Source organism: Dermochelys coriacea, chromosome 11 (genome assembly GCF_009764565.3).
Source record: "Dermochelys coriacea isolate rDerCor1 chromosome 11, rDerCor1.pri.v4, whole genome shotgun sequence".
NCBI classification, from domain to species: domain Eukaryota; kingdom Metazoa; phylum Chordata; order Testudines; family Dermochelyidae; genus Dermochelys; species Dermochelys coriacea.
This window is the reverse complement of record NC_050078.2, coordinates 4702600-4719430: the sequence shown is the minus strand read 5'-3', so window position 1 is coordinate 4719430 and position 16831 is coordinate 4702600. Positions and strand designations below refer to the sequence as shown.

General features: G+C 40.3%; 1 protein-coding gene across 1 annotated transcript in view; it reads left to right on the top strand.

Annotated features, from left to right (window-relative positions):
* The window catches only part of XRCC5 (X-ray repair cross complementing 5), a gene marked incomplete at its 5' end in the record, with an annotated part of 66155 nt that overhangs the window by 32005 nt on the left and 17319 nt on the right, over positions 1–16831 (top strand). Inside the window, 3 exon segments of the mRNA XM_038421998.2 lie at positions 241–437; positions 8234–8327; positions 10629–10698. Of these exon segments, the coding sequence (XP_038277926.2) occupies positions 241–437; positions 8234–8327; positions 10629–10698 (361 nt within the window).

Sequence of the window (16831 nt, the reverse complement as noted above, 5' to 3'; positions counted from 1 at the left end):
AGCCATTGAGGATGCACTCCTTTGCCTGTCTGAGCTGTTTGGTTTATATTGTTGTTGACCTGAGGTCCTCAGGAAGTTTGTCTCATCGTATGACTGTTTTCAGCCAATCTTGAGCCAGGATATTTCTCACCTATGTAGTAATATTCATTGTATAAAATTAAAAGATGTTTTGCCAATATGGATGAATAGTAAAATACAACCTGAAAACCCTTCTCACCAGCCCATTCTTTATCCTGACAGTGCCTGCAACATAAGGCTTTTTATCCTGACAAGCCACTGCCACCCATTGAACAGCACCTTTTAAAAATGTTGGAGGTACCACAAGAGGTGAGAGAAAAATGCCAGGCTCCTCTTGAAAAAATAAAGGCACTTTTCCCTCTGAAAGATGCTGGCAAGAAGAAAAAACAGAAGACTGCTCAAGATGTCTTCAAAGACAAGTAAGTTGAAGGGGTTTTTATGGATTTTTTTAAAATAAATTGTTCTTGAAGCATTTCAGATTGTTTTTGTTGAATATAGCAGGCTTGAAATATTTTGTACATGAGACCAATCACTTGTGGATAGAATATCTTGTGATGCTAAACTGTCTGTAGATAGAGCACACTACCACCAAGTACTCTGTCTGTGTAGGATGTTTGTTTTTGTTTTTATTTTTTTGGTCCCAGTATCTAGTTCCCAGGGTGCAAGGGATTGTGAACTCTGTGGTCTGTGGAGACAACACGTACAGTTTCATGGGAACATGTGTGAGAAATGGGAAGGAGTCTAAAAAAACCTGGAGAACGTGTACAATGTACATTGTTAATGTATGTATGTGTTTTGTTGTTGAATGAGTAGTAATAAAATGGTTTGAATAAGCAAAAGGTCTCTTTCAGTTTAAATGCATTATAAATATTTCAGAGCTTTAAACTAGTTTTCCATCTTGGTATGCTGTTTACTTTGTTCAATAGCTTCTATTAGAATGCCAAGTCAAAGGAAAAGCAGCTGATTTTCATAATATAGTCTGCTATGTAATGCGCATTAATTTCTTCAAAAGCCAAGTCATTGTAGGCTCCTCCAAAGACTTTTATTTTAATCAACAATTTTTAGAATAGAAATTGTTGCTGCTCTTATTAACTATGATGTATTTGCCTCACTTGTATTTGTACAGTTAATGTAGTTAGTCCTTTCTCTCACTGGGGGCAAGGTCTCACAGCCCCCTCTGGACTTTGCTGTCTGTCAACTCTCTGGTTAGCTCAGATAGTCTTTCATCCCCTGGTGAAGGGTTCTCTGCAGCCATTTCCCTACATTGTGCAGTAGAACTCCTTCTGCCTGGCTGTTATGGGAAGACCACACTAAGACTTCTCCGGTCCCTGGTATCTAACCCAGGTTCTTCTTTGACCCTGGTCCTCTGCTTTTTCCTGCCTCTGTCTAAGGGATTCTTATGTCTAGATGCCTTTAGATCACATGCTTGCTCCTAGTCATATGAGTTACAACTACGACTCCCAATTTTCAATGGCCAGAGTCTGTAACAGATGAACAGATCACCCAAGGATCAGTGCTCTGTTACAGATATATTTACCTTTAAACTACAGTGTAGTTTAATATAGAGAGGAGGCATTAAATTTTGGGGTTCCCAGTGAGGCTGATCTTATGATGTGTGTGAGTCTCCAGCTTCTTTCATATATCTCCTTCTCCCTAGTTCATGGTCTTCAAAGTGTAAACTTTCTGGGACAGTTGCAATAGTTGGAACAACCTCTTTCCTCTCCAGTTGCAATAGGAGGATCTACCTTCTGCCTACCACCACTGCCCTGGGAGAGCTGCTTCTGGTGTTGGCAGCCTTAAGAGCTGGTTCCCACAGCTGACATATTTTCTCCCCTCAAGGAGATTTGATGGGCAGATGCCTATTATTGTAAAGCACTGTGAAGATTCTGTCAAAGTGCTAAGTATTATTATTATTCTACCACCGTTATGGAACCAAATAACTTTATTGACATAATTTAAGGTTCTGACCTAAATTATCTGAAAAGAGGAGATTTGGTCTGAAATTAACAAGATGAAATTCAATAAAGACAATTGCAGAGTACTTCAGTTAGGAAGGAAAAATCAAATGCACATCAGCAGTGAATGCTTAGGTTGTAGTACTGCTGAAAAGGATCTGGGGATAATAGCGGATAGCCCATTGAACATGAGTCAGCATATTCAGAGTTGTGAGAGAGGCTGATATTTTGAGATGTATTAACAGGAGTGCCATATGTAAGACACAGGAGGTAATTGGCCTCTCCTGCTCCTGCTGAGGCCTCACTAAGGCCAAGTACTATGTGCAGTTCTGGGCACCACATTTTAGGAAAGATGTGGATAAACTGGAGAGAGTCCATAGGAGAGCAACAAAGATTATAAAAGCATTAGAAAATCTGACCTATGAGGAAAGATTAAAAAAGCAGGTGTAGTTAATCTTGAGAGAGGAAGACCAAGTAGTGACCTGATGATAATCTTCAAAGATGTTCAGAGCTGTTAGAAAGAGGACGATGATCAATTGTTCTCCATGTCCACTGAAGGAAGGACAAAAAGTTATGGACTTAATCTGAAGCAAGGGAGATTTAGGTTAGATATTAGGAAAAACTTTCTAATGATAAGAGTAGTTAAGTTTTGGAATGGGCTTCCAAGGTAGGTTGTGGAATCCCGTCATTGGACATTTTTAAGAACAGGTTGGACAGACACCTGTCAGGCATGGTCTAGGTTTACTTGGTCCTGCCTCAGTGAAGGGGGCTAGATTTGATGACCTCTCGAGGTCCCTTCCCACCCTACATTTCTGTGATTTGTAATTTGAGCTATCACTGTGTTCCTAACCTCTTAGTGTTTATGGTACTGTAGGAGGTCTTAACTGAATCTGTCCTGTTTTGTACCATTGTTTGTATTTCAAGGTCTAGGCATAGAATATTAGCGTTGGAAGAGACCTCAGGAGATCATCTAGTCCAATCCCCTGCTTAAAGCAGGAACAACACAAACTAAATCAGCCCAGCCAGGGCTTTGTCAAGCCGGGCCTTAAAAACCTCTAAGGATGGAGATTCCACCACCTCCCTAAGTAACCCATTCCAGGGCTTCATCAATGGGCTGAATTACACAGTGTGATGACCTTAGTTCAGAGGTGAGCAAACTACGGCACGGGGGCCACATCTGGCCCTCCAGATGTTTTAATCCGGCCCTCAAGCTCCTGCTTGCCTTGCTCCATGCGGCTCCCGGAAGCAGTGGCATGTCCCTCCTCCGGCTCCTACGTGTAGGGGCAACCAAGAGGCTCTGCATGCTGCCCCTGCCCCAAGCACCGCCCCCACAGCTCCCATTGGCCGGGAACCGCAGCCCATGGGAACTGCAGGAGCGGTGCCTGCGGACAGGGCAGCTTGCAGAGCCACCTGGCCGCACCACCATGTAGGAACTGGAGGAAGGACATGCCACTGCTTCTGGGAGTTGCTTGAGGTAAGCGCCGCCCAGAGCTTGCACCCCTCCTGCCCTCCAAACCCCTCAGTCCTAGCCCAAAGCACCCCTCCTGCCCTCCTGCACCCCTCCTGCCCTCCTTCACCCCCAACCCCTCATCCCCAGCCCCATCCAAGAGCCTGCACCCCGAGCTGGAGCCCTCACCTCCCCTGCACCTCAACCCCTGCCTCAGCCCCCTCCCGCACCCTGAACTCCTCATTTCTGGCCCCACCCCAGAGCCCGCACCCCCAGCTGGAGCCCTCACCTCCTGTACCCCAACCCCCAATTTTGTGTGCATTTGTGACCCGCCATACAATTTCCATACCCAGATGTGGCCCTCAGGCCAAAAAGTTTGCCCACCCCTTACTTAGTTCTAAATGTCCTTCCTTTTGTCACTTTGAGTTAGTATCTGTAACATTTTTGCTTAGTAATGAATATTGAGAAGTAATTTTAAAAAATTCTTATTTAGTACTTTGTGCCCTTTATTTTATTTACTCATATTGAATATTCAGTTCCACTGGTCAGTAATACTCACCACTTCTTGTCCAAACCCAGATTGTTAAATACTTTGCTTTCTATTTCATTCACTGTTTTGTTTGTAAAAAGAAAAGGAGTACTTGTGGCACCTTAGAGACTAACAAATTTATTAGAGCATAAGCTTTCGTGAGCTACAGCTCACTTCATCGGATGCATTGCTTATGCTCAAATAAATTTGTTAGTCTCTAAGGTGCCACAAGTACTCCTTTTCTTTTTGCGAATACAGACTAACACGGCTGCTACTATGAAACCTGTTTTGTTTGTACCTGTTTGCCTTTGTGTTAGCAGTATGGCAAGGTTTATTAATTCAGGATTAGAATTCTGGTTCTTCCTTTCTGTGTTCCAACCAGTAATATAAATACTTGGTACTTTTAACAGGTCAGTTTCACAAAGCTGAAAATTTTATGAGTCAGATCAACTGGAAGAACAAATTTAAATGGAAAAATGTGAACAATAATTGGAAACTATTTAAGAACATTTTACTAGATGCCCAAAAAGCCATAATCCCACAGGTGAAAAAACTGGCCTTGTTTAGAGGGGAAGTAAAAGCAGCCAAGAAAAAAATCAATGTATAACAAATAGAAAAAAGGGAATGTTGGTAACAAAGAAAAATCTATGGCCAGCAGATTTAAGGACAAAAATAAAGTTTTAAAAATATATCAGAAACAAAAGACATTCTGCTACTGGTCTATTGCTAGATGTGTCCAGTTCCTCTCTAGAGCTGAGCCATCAGTGGTGGATCTCCTGCTCATTAATTAATCGTTGGTACAACACATCAAGAGTTGTGGTGAATTCCCCATCACTGGAAATATTTAAATCAGGTTGGATATTTTTCTAAAAAATATATTAGAGTTGAAGCAGGAATTAATTTAGGGAAGATTGTGTTATGCAGGAGGTCAGACTAAATGATCACCATTGACCCTTTTAGCCTCTAATTAACTAATTAAACTGTGAGAGAGATTTCTATTTCAAATTCACTAAAATTCAGAAACCTAAACTGGTATTAAGGAGAAGATGCACAGTGCTATTAAACATTTGGTTTTGATTTGAAAGAATCAGTACTTTTTTCTTTGATCTAAATGTGAGTGTTGTTTGTACAGTACTTTGTGTGTTGATTTGAGATGATATCTTATTGTTTATCACTGTCTTTTAAAATAAGGCATTATGTGTCATGTGAATGTCAGCAGTACAGTTAGGACATTCCTTAGAGGGAAAAGTCCCAATATTGGCAGCATAGTCCAGTGGACTGGATCCTAGACTTGCAGTCAGGAGACAGGGCTCTGTTCCTGACACACACTGACTCTGTGTGATCTCGCCCGAGTCATTTCACCTCTTTGCTTTTTAGTGTCTCCACCTGTAAAATAGGGATAATGACACTTGTGCAACTTTGTATGACTCTTTGACATCTTCAGATGCGAAATGTTGTTGTTGTTAATCACCAATACTATTCATGGCAAAGAGTCCTCCAATACCTCTATTAGTCTATAAGGTGCCACAGGACTCTTTGCTGCTTTTACAGATCCAGGCTAACACGGCTACCCTTCTAATACTATTCTTGCAGCTTCTAGGTTTTTTATTTGATGTCTCCCATTCAAGTATTCACCTGATTCACCTCTGCTTAGTTTTTGAGATCTGATGGGATCACAGTATAAGGTGCTACAGACTAGAGGCAAGCTATGTTGATGTAGATTTTAATAAATTCAGTATTCATTAAGCAGTTTCACTTTTGTTGAGCCCTAAAAGGTAAGAAGTTCAGTAAAACAGAAGTTTTCCTTTTTCTTCCATGGGGTTGCAGTGAAGAGGTCGGAGTCACCTCTAACCTCACAGTTTGGGAAAAGCTGTTATATAAACTTATTAGTCAAGTATCAGAGGGGTAGCCGTGTTAGTCTGTATCCACAAGAACAACGAGGAGTCCGGTGGCACCTTAAAAACTAACAGATTTATTTGGGCATAAGCTTTTGTGGGTAAAAAACCCACTTCTTCAGATGCAACACAGATGCACCTTAGAAATGGGCATAACAATCCAGCCTTTAAATTAATTTTAAATGTGCACTTCATTAATTTTTCTTAAATACTTTTTACATTTCTAAAATGCAGCTAGCTAATTAATATATTACGAGTAACAGATAAACTTTAAGAGCCACATCTTTGGCTAATGTAAACTGGTATGTGTCCATTGGCTTCAGCTGAACTACACTGATTTACACTAGCTGAGGATCTGGCCCTAAGTTTAAATACAACTTTATTTTTTTCATAGCACTTATCATACCTGTAATATCACAAAACACTTAACAGCATTAAAAATAATGGCAGAGGGACAAATCAAAAATGAAGCACTCACAAGGGTGGAAGCATGTTTTCAGAGGAGATTTTAAGTAAACATTGCCTACTATAGTGCCTTTCATTCAAGGATCCCAATACTCCTTAATACATTAATTAATTTACCAGTCCAAAACCTATGCAGTGTTAGGTGAGTATTACTTTCTCCATTTTACAGATGAGTATATGGAGGCATAGAATGATTAAGCAATTTTCCCCAGTGTTGCTTGATATAATATGCCAAACTTTTACAGTGAGTGAGAAGCAAGACTATGTCAGATGACAGGAGTTGCAAAGGAGAAGGATTTCATCCCAACAGTGACAAAATTAAGCAAAGGGACAGAGAAGACCAGTGATAAAATTGAGGGAGAAAAGTAGAGATAGGTGTGATCTATAATGTAGGTAGGAGCTCATTATGGAGGGTGGTAAAGAGGAGGGTTGGAAAATTTCTTTATAAAATTAGAGCATTATCTTTCATATTCATGGGATTTTTAAAGCCATTTTCCAGTTACTAAGAATGCAAAACAATGCCTGGCCTAGTGTCTTTTTCTCGTCCTTACCTTTTCTAGCATCTGATTTTCTTTGCTGTAGTTTCAGAACTTTTCAGAATAACACTTTTATTTGATTCTATTTTGGGTTTCTTTGAACAACTGTTAACAGTAATTGATATCTAATTCGCAATATTTGTAATCATTCAGTAGCTCTCAGTCATTCTTACCTCAGATTGATTGTCCTGTTTCAATAGCCTCTACATTTATACTTAAGAACAAAGAACAGAATTATACACATCTTTGATTTTTCCCATTATTATTAGCTTGATTTTCTTCTCCCATCACTAAGATGTGCTGTTAAAGTTTGCCGTATTATATTGGGAGACAAAATTCATTCTTCTGTTTGTGTCTTCACCGTGGAGTATGTTATCTGTGAGGACAAAGTTCGAAGATGGCCTAAAACCATAATTAATTTTAAAAAATTAAAACTTTGTCTTTTGAATGTATTTTCAGATATAGTTTAAGGTCGTTCTGAGAGAACTCACTCCCATACCTAACTGAGGTTTGTCTAGTAAGTTTTGACAGCTGTAAGTGGAAGTAGATAAAGCTCTGGAGTACACTGATGCAGAAGATGGGTTATTAGACTCTCAGCTCTCTGTGTACACAGATATCTAATAGCTATCAATTCCATGACAGGAACTGGCAAATAATATTTGAAGGGTAAATGGATTTCTTACTTAAATGTTAAGTTTCCATTACTTGCTCTGGCAATTTCCTCTTTAAAAGGAATATGATGAGAATGCTAATGATCATGAATATGCTATAAAACTAAGGTGGACTGCCTTAGCATGTGGATTTCCCCATAATAGGTCTGGCAGTAGCCCACATTCCTGGTGGTGGGAAAAAGTCTTTTGTCCATATTCAACCCTAAGATAGGTGGGCACGTAATCCATTGACTTCCGTGGGGGTTTTTCTTGCTTACACAAAGGTTGAATTTGATTAATTGTTTCTGCTGGCGGGTGCCCTCTCCTCCTGTCTGCAGTAGGAAGAATAAGGTATGGAGATTTAGGTTAGATATTAGGAAAATCTTTCTAACTATAAGGGTAGTTAAGTTCTGGAATAGGCTTCCAAGGAAGGTTGTGGGATCTCCATGATTGGAGGTTTTTAAGAACAGGTTGGTTAAACTCCTCCCAGAGATGCTGTAGGTTTACTTTGTCATGCCTCAGTGCAGGGGGCTGGACTTGATGACTTCTCAATGTCCTTTCCTATATTTCTGTCATTACATGGTTTGTCCATAGCATGGAGACAATCATACAACAAAAGTGTCACCCTGGTCTTCTCTTTTTGTCATATATTGCACAAACGCACGGACTTGTTGCTCAGGTGGGAGGTTGATTTGTTTTGATTTGCTGCATTTAGTTTTTTGTCATCTTCACTTCTAGCAATGAAGATGGACCCAGTGCTAAGAGGGCAAAAGCTGAAAATGAAGAAAGCAGCTTTAGCATCGCAAACCTTGCTGAAGGCAGTGTCACCACTGTAAGCACATCTTTACAAATCCTCTTTCATGGGAAAGAATAGTTCTAGAGCCTCCCTTGGGGACTCTTTCTATATCTTAACTGAAATATATTAATGGAGGGGCATCTCTCATTTGAAATATATTTGATTGAGAATTTTGAGATTACTTTCTGCTGAATGTAAAATGAACTGACTAGCCCAGAACGTAGTAGCCAGCTAGCTCTGACTGCTTTTAAGGCAAAATTCTTCCTTCCCGACATGCATGGAACTCCCAAGAGCTATTCCATAGGTGTAAGGTAAATAGAATTTCAGAACTGAGATTCACTGTTAGATACAAGAGCAGAATTTGTGCTTGTTGTTTTCTCTTGTATCTTCTTCTTTAAAAAACAAAATAAAATCCTTCTTATTCCATTTTTCCAAATGTTGCTATGATTTCAGAACCTATTGTTTATATTGCTTGGGGATACAAATCACAAAATTGGTTAATTCTGCCACCAAAGTTAAACAGGTAAATTAGCTTCCTATCTGTTCGGCTTCATTGGCATGCAAGCATGTGTCGGAGCTATGCATCTTCCTTTGCTTGCTTAATTTTGGTGTCAGAGAAAAATAGTTATTTTATATAAATTAAGATGAAAGAATATCTCAGTTCTTTTCAACACTTGAAATGTATGACATGATTAAAAAAGAAAGAGGGCTGTGCTCATTTCACACCGAACACAAAAATCAGATTTTTTAATAGCATAGCATGGTATACTTTTTGAAAAAAAACAAAACAAAAAAAAAAAACAAACCCCAACCCATTAACAGATGGGCTTTCAAAGAAGCAATTTATTAGAAGATCTGTGTAAGAAATGTTTGCTTATAAAGCATTAAAATATAAAATAAATTTAGAAGAATTTTGACTTACTGTTTAGGGAGCAGAATTTAAATACACCTTTTCCCTGAAGCCAAAAGGGGTATGGTGATGTAGGGGGACTCTCAGAGGCAAAGTATTACAGGATGCAAACTGCAAATGGATTAGCTACATAGCCTTTTTCCATTCCCAGACCTTTACTGTGAAAGTTTCTTGCAATCTAAAAAATTATATACCTTTTTCTTGCATTCTTTTCAGTTTGCTGTTAGAATACTAGGGGCCAAGTACTTCCCTCAGATCCACAAGCCAGTACTTAACAGAAGGCAGAATTTGGCCTTAAAGAAGAATACAATCTTGTGGGTTAGATTTATCAAGTAGGGAACAAAGCCAAGAGCATTTCTCCTCTACCTTTGGAACAGTGGAACCTTTCGAAGAGAAGACGACTGACCTCATATTTTGTTCTGACTCAGAGTTAATGTGGTACTCTGGAAAAAGGATGCTAAGCAGTGTAGATGTGTATTTCTGTAGCTCTTCTGCCCATTTGTGCAGTGAATCTTTCTTTATGCCTGACCTGCTTTTAGTTCCCTTAGATTTTGTGAGGTCTCTGCACTTGCATGCTTTCTCAAAGTGTCAGTTCTGAAATGTCAGACTGGACCAGAAAGGGCAGCAGTTAGCTGACTTGAGTATTAGCTTTTCATTTCCAGTGTCTTATTGGAGGGCCAAACCAACTACTCTGTACCCACATTGCTAAGAACTCTCACTCCTAATTAAGCATGTATTAGGACATTGGTTCTCAAACTAGGGCCGCTGCTTGTTCAGGGAAAGCCTCTGGCGGGCCGGGCCGGTTTGTTTACCTGCTGCGTTCGCAGGTTCTGCCGATCGCAGCTCCCACTGGCCGCGGTTCGCCGCTCCAGGCCAGTGGGGGCTGCGGGAAGCAGCTCAGGCCGAAGGATATGCTGGCCGCCCTTCCCGCAGCCCCCATTGGCCTGGAGCGGCAAACTGCGGCCAGTAGGAGCTGCGATCAGCCAAACCTGCAGATGTGGCAGGTAAACAAACTGGCCCACCCCACCAGGGGCTTTCCCTGAACAAGCTGCAGCCCTAGTTTGAGAACCACTGTGTTAGGATGAATAAGCAGTCTTTGCTACAAAAAGTCTGAAAGCTGAACTAGCGAGCAGTCTGAATTACTGTACTTCTGACCTCCAGTGCCTAGAGAATGTGATCAGTTCATAGGAGGGAAGTATAGTAAGTGTAAGTTCATCTTGTATAGCTATTCATATCAAACCTAGCCTTTGATCAGGGGTAACATTGTATCCTAAGAATTGTCTTTTATTTGACCCCATAATACCAAAAAATGTAGCTTCTCCATCCATATTAAAATAAATTGAATTGTAAATATTTCTGTTGATATACAGGAGGAAAGGGGAGCTGTGCATTGGCATGTAGTATAATCATTTCTCAATCTTTTGTAGGTTGGAAGTATTAACCCTGCAGAAAACTTCTGTGTTCTAGTGAGGCAGAAGAATGCAAACTTCAAGGAAGGTAGGTTGCTTTTATCAGTCTTAACTCTATTTAACAGCATCTTCAGTGTTCATATGTCCATAACAGAAAAATCATCACCGCAGTTGGCACTAATTGGCTCTCTTGTTGACAGCCTCAGCTGAGGGCAGGGATTGCGTGAACTGTATAAACTGAACATTCTGCTCACTTATGGAGAAGTGTTTTTTCTGGATCAGGATTGAGGCATGTTGGCAGGACAACATGTGAGAAGTCTGTCCTGCTACTGCTGATTTATCCTGTTCTGTGAAGAAATAAGAATTTAGTCTCTAATAATCTGCATAAATAAATAGGTATCCCCTATTACACTCGTGAGTGAGTGAATGAGGATAGGTGAATTTAGGGGAGAAGTGAAACTGAGAGTATGAATAGCTAGTATATGAATGATGGGAGATAGGAAGGCAGCACTTGTATGTATTAAATGTGCACTCAATCAGCCTATTATTCAGCACTAAGAAAAGAAAAGAAAAGAAAAGAAGGGGGACATTGATGCAGAGGCAAGAGAAAATGCAGACTGCAGTGACCAGTCCATTGACTGTGATATTTGCATGTCCTGATCTTGAAAATCCAAGTACAATTTCCTCTGTGTTTACACCATTTCCCTCCCCTCACTCTTCTGGGGTTGGCCATCAGTTTAGCATAATCTCTAGGAATCCTGAAAATATTCATGAAGCACAGTTACAGTGAAATGAGTAAAAGACTTGGAGCTGCAAACGAAATCCAACCTGGAATACAATGAGAAGAGTGATCCTGTACCAAGGCGCAGACAGGTGCAGTGGTTTCAGGTGGTGCCTCCCAGAAAATGTTAAAGGGACCCTCTGTCTCTGAAAACCTTGGCTTTCAGGAATGGGCAGAATGTGTTCAGAAGTAGTCTTCGCATGTTTGAGAATCTGCTCTTTTGCATTGAAGCCCCTTCTGGTGACTGATAGCGATTGCATGTTAGGAACAAAAGCACAAGAACAAATGGGCACAGACACACCTCTAGAATCCCGACCGGGGTATTCTATCTGCTACCCAAGATCCATAAACCTGGAAATCCTAGATGCCGAATCATCTCAGGCATTGACACCCTGACAGCAGGATTGTCTGGCTATGTAAACTCCCTCCTCAGGCCCTGCGCCACCAGCACTCCCAGCTATCTTCGAGACACCACTGACTTCCTGAGGAAACTACAATCCATGGGTGATCTTCCTGAAAACACCATCCTGTCCACTATGGATGTAGAAGCCTCTACACCAACATTCCACACAAAGATGGACTACAAGCCGTCAGGAACAGTATCCCCGATAATGTCACAGCTAACCTGGTGGCTGAACTTTGTGACTTTGTCCTCACCCATAACTGTTTCACATTTGGGGACAATGTATACCTTCAAATCAGCGGCACTGCTATGGGTACCTGCATGGCCCCACAGTAAGCCAACATTTTTATGGCTAACATAGAATAACGATTCCTCAGCTCTCATCCCCTAATGCCCCTACTCTACTTGCACTACATTGATGACATCTTCATCATCTGGACCCATGGAAAAGAAGCCCTTGAGGAATTCCACCATGATTTCAACAATTTCCATCCCACCATCAACCTCAGCCTGGACCAGTCCACACAAGAGATCTACTTCCTGGACACTACGGTGCTAATAAGCGATGGTCGCATAAACACCACACTATACCGGAAACCTACTCACCGCTATGCCTACCAACATGCCTCCAGCTTTCATCCAGACCACACCACATGATCCATTGTCTACAGCCAAGCTCTACGATACAACCGCATTTGCTCCAACCCCTCAGACAGAGACAAACAGCTACAAGATCTCTATCAAGCATTCTTACAACTACAATACCCACCTGCTGAAGTGAAGAAACAGATTGACAGAGCCAGAAGAGTACCCAGAAGTCACCTACTACAGGACAGGCCCAACAAAGAAAATAACAGAACGCCACTAGCCATCACCTTCAGCCCCCAACTAAAACCTCTCCAACGCATCATCAAGGATCTACAACCTATCCTGAAGGACGACCCATCACTCTCACAGATCTTGGGAGACAGGCCAGTCCTTGCTTACAGCCTTGCCCAACCTGAAGCAAATACTCACCAGCAACCACACACCACACAATAAAAACACTAACCCAGGAACCTATCCTTGCAACAAAGCCCGTTGCCAACTTTGTCCACATATCTATTCAGGGGACACCATCATAGGGCCTAATCACATCAGCCACACTATCAGAGGCTCGTTCACCTGCACATCTACCCGTGTGATATATGTCATCATGTGCCAGCAATGCCCCTCTTCCATGTACATTGGTCAAACTGGGCAGTCTCTATGTAAAAGAATAAATGGACACAAATCAGACGTCAAGAATTATAACATTCAAAAACCAGTTGGAGAAAACTTCAATCTCTTTGGTCACTCGATTACAGACCTAAAAGTGGCAATTCTTCAACAAAAAAACTTCAAAAACAGACTCCAATGGGAGACTGCTGAATTGGAATTAATTTGCAAATTGGATACAATTAACTTAGGCTTTGAATAAAGACTGGGAGTGGATGTGTCATTACACAAAGTAAAACTATTTCCCCATGTTTATTTTCCTCCCTACTGTTCCTCATATGTTCTTGTCAACTGCTGGAAATGGCCCACCTTGCTTATCACTACAAAAGGTTCCCCCTCCCCCCCCACTGATAATAGCTCCTACCTGATCGCTCTTGTTACAGTGTGCATGGTAACAGCCACTGTTTCATGTTCTCTGTGTATATAAATCTCTCCACTGTATTTTCCATTGCATGCATCCGATGAAGTGAGCTGTAGCTCACAAAAGCTTATGCTCAAATAAATTCGTTAGTCTCTAAGGTGCCACAAGTCCTCCTTTTCTTTTTATGTTAGGAACAGTTTAAGTGAGAAAGAAACTGCTTTGAAATGCTGGTAAAAGAGAGAATCTACTGTTTTTGGGGAGGGGATTGGGAAAAGATTTTCACTTATTTTGGATCATGAATTCTTTCTATGACACCTTGCTTTCCTTTTTCCCCCCACGATCCATTTGTTAGTTTTGGCTGTGCTTTTCTCCTGCCCAGGGAAAGACAGGGCTCCTACCTTGGTTGCTCACCCAGTAGGAGGTAGTTTATTGGATTTGCAGGTGGCCTCTAGACTGGCGGTGGTCAAAGTGCAGCCCATAGAGTTCTACAAGGAGGCTCATGGTTGCCAGATTTTTTATGGATGTTTGGCTGCTGGAAGCTACATTCTTGGGATGGATTCGTTGTTCCATCTTGATCCAAGCAGCCAGGTCTCTTTTCTAAATGGGCAATCTCCGACAGCCACACCTCCATATTAATTTCAAACTACTCTGTTTTTTGCTAAATAAATGCAGCAGTCAAGATTAGCAGTGGTAAAGCAGAATAGCTTCCAAGATCCACAGAATGTCATAGTTAGATGTGCTGATATAAAAGCATAAGAGGTCACTGTTAAGATTTTGCATTAAAGTGTAAGTGTAAGGTGGATGAAGTTGGGTATGTACTGCTGCCTGTAGGAGATAGAAGTGAAAGCCTTATGGAGGGTGTTAACAATAGTGTTTTAGGCAAAATGAAGATGGAAAGGGCTGCACAAGTCTTTCTGCTTAGTATTTTCATTCTTTTAAGGTTTTGAGTAGATGAAGTATGTCCTGCCACAACCTATTGCCACTAAATGTAATGTTTGTTTGCTAATCAAAACAAAAGGTATCAGCAGAGTGTAGTTCATGGGTATTTCACTCAGTTCTTTGCACCTTTGAAACATAGATTGATGTGTATGCTAAGATATATATTTATGAATACCGTCTGTTAAAGCTTAAATCAGTTTATTGCTCAGAAATTTGATAGTCAAAACTTAAATTATAAAAAATGGCCTGTTTTTTTAAATGTTTTTTAATTAAAGCAAACAGCAGAAATCCCCTCATTCAGAAATTGTATTTGACATTGTACTTCCAAATCTCAGATTCATCAAGATGCAGTGGACTATACTGTAGGCTAAAGTGGAATCCAAATAAAAGCCATAAATAAAATACTCTGTTGCAGCAATTAATTAAATCATGCAGGAAAGCGATTTAAACCACAAATACTAAAATTTGCATAATGGACATATTGAAAACTATTTATATTTAAGGTTATATTTAAACTTGTCCATTATTCAGTAGCTGTCCCTGAAATGGTTGCCATCTGTGTCTGGATGGCTTTTGTCACTTCCAGCAATCTGCCTTCATTTTGTGTGTGATATGGGCTATAATTACAGGATATGGTTGTATGGAATGTAGTTCAGATACCCATTAAGGAAGAGAGATGGGAAACACTGTATAAATAAAAACATTTTCAGCACATTCATTTTTCTTCTTTAAAGCCTTAATAGTAGCTTGATATATAAAAAAAATTACAGACATACTTTTTAATGGTTTGATATATTGCTTTCTTGTGGTGTATAATAGTGGACCCTGCCTTAAACTTTCTGAATGGTTTTGGATTTTTATTCTTTTGATAAAAGAACAGGAGGACTTGTGGCACCTTAGAGACTAACAAATTTATTTGAGCATAAGGTTTTGTGAGCTACAGCTCCATTATTCTTTTGATGTCATACTTAAGGAGAGAAATATTTTTTTCTTGCAGGAAATGTGAAATGTAAAGCCCCTTTGCAGAGAAAGATATATTATGTGACATTCAAAGAGTTTATTGAAAAAAGGAACCAGATACCAACCTACATTTCATTATTTTAAAATTTGACATACAAATGTGAGAAAAAAGAGATTGTGTTCCATTTTGCTTCTTTATGAGGTAGAAGACATGCCTAAGCGTCTTCCATGCTAGGCAGAATCTCAATTTCTAATGAAAAAAAAAAGAGGAATAAAAAACACCCCTGTGCTGACTGAAGACCTAGTCAAATGACTGTGCAAGAGGCAAGAGAATAAAAGTTGAGCTATTAAGAGGAGAAAGGATTTTTAATCAAACTGTTTTAACATTTTGGAGAAAGGAAGGTATTTTTTAGACATTAAAGTTATATAGGTGTTAAAAAAGTAGTATTTTAAAGATCAACCACACCACCATCTCCTTTCTCCATTATTAAGGTGAGGACACTAATGATACACATCTTATACCATCCCCAACAAGTTCTCCAGAAAAAACCACTGAAGCCTGGACCTGATGTTTCGGGTGTTTCCCAGGTTAAAACAACAACAATAACAAAAACCCAAGCATGAAAAAACCCTTCAGAAAGGCTTGACACGATATTTTTTGTTTTAAAGACACGAAGAAGGATACAAGCTGGTCCTGTGCAGTGACTACGCTAGCACTTTGTAAGAGTGGGCTCTAGCTTTATGGCATTCATGGAAGAAAGCAGTGTGCGTGCTAAGTAATCAGAGGGCCATGTGCTGAATTTCACAATATACACAATGTGTAACCCTTTTAGCTAGCCGAAGCCAGCTCATTGAAAGTATATGTATCTATTGGGGTTGATTAGAGAATGTCCTGATTTCAGATAGGCATAAGGGTTGTCCCAATTTCAAACAGGCAGGGGCAGAAGCACTCTCTGAGACTGGCACTCCAATTTGTTGTCAAACCATAATCGTCTTCACTTTGTAATTGAAGCGTTTGTAGTTTGTCGCTGTACAGTACCACTTGTGGCTGACATGGTCTGCTGTATTTGAGGAGGCCAACTTACTGGTGTGATAATTATTGCGGATGAAGCTGGCATTTTTCATAGTCTGTGTTTTTTTTTTTCAAATAGCTTCACTCTCTTGTTTACTGTTCATGGCCACAAAGATGTCATATTATGCAGTCTTGCTTAGAGTAGGTTACAAGTGCTCAGTCATCCACAAAGAGCAGTTCCTCTAATAAGAGCTTCTGACAACTTTGTCAGTGCATGCTAATAAAATAGATTAGTTTGTCTGAGTGAAATCTGGTCTTTACTCCAGGGATAGATCACGAGTTGCTTCATCTACCATTGCTGCAAAGAAAAGTCTAAAACACAGCAGGGACATTATGCACCCTGCCATCATTATAGTGCCAAAAGGATTGAACATCATTTTACCTGGATAGACTTTTACAAGCATGCTGTCTATTCTCCAATTGTTGGATAATAGTGGACATCTTATCC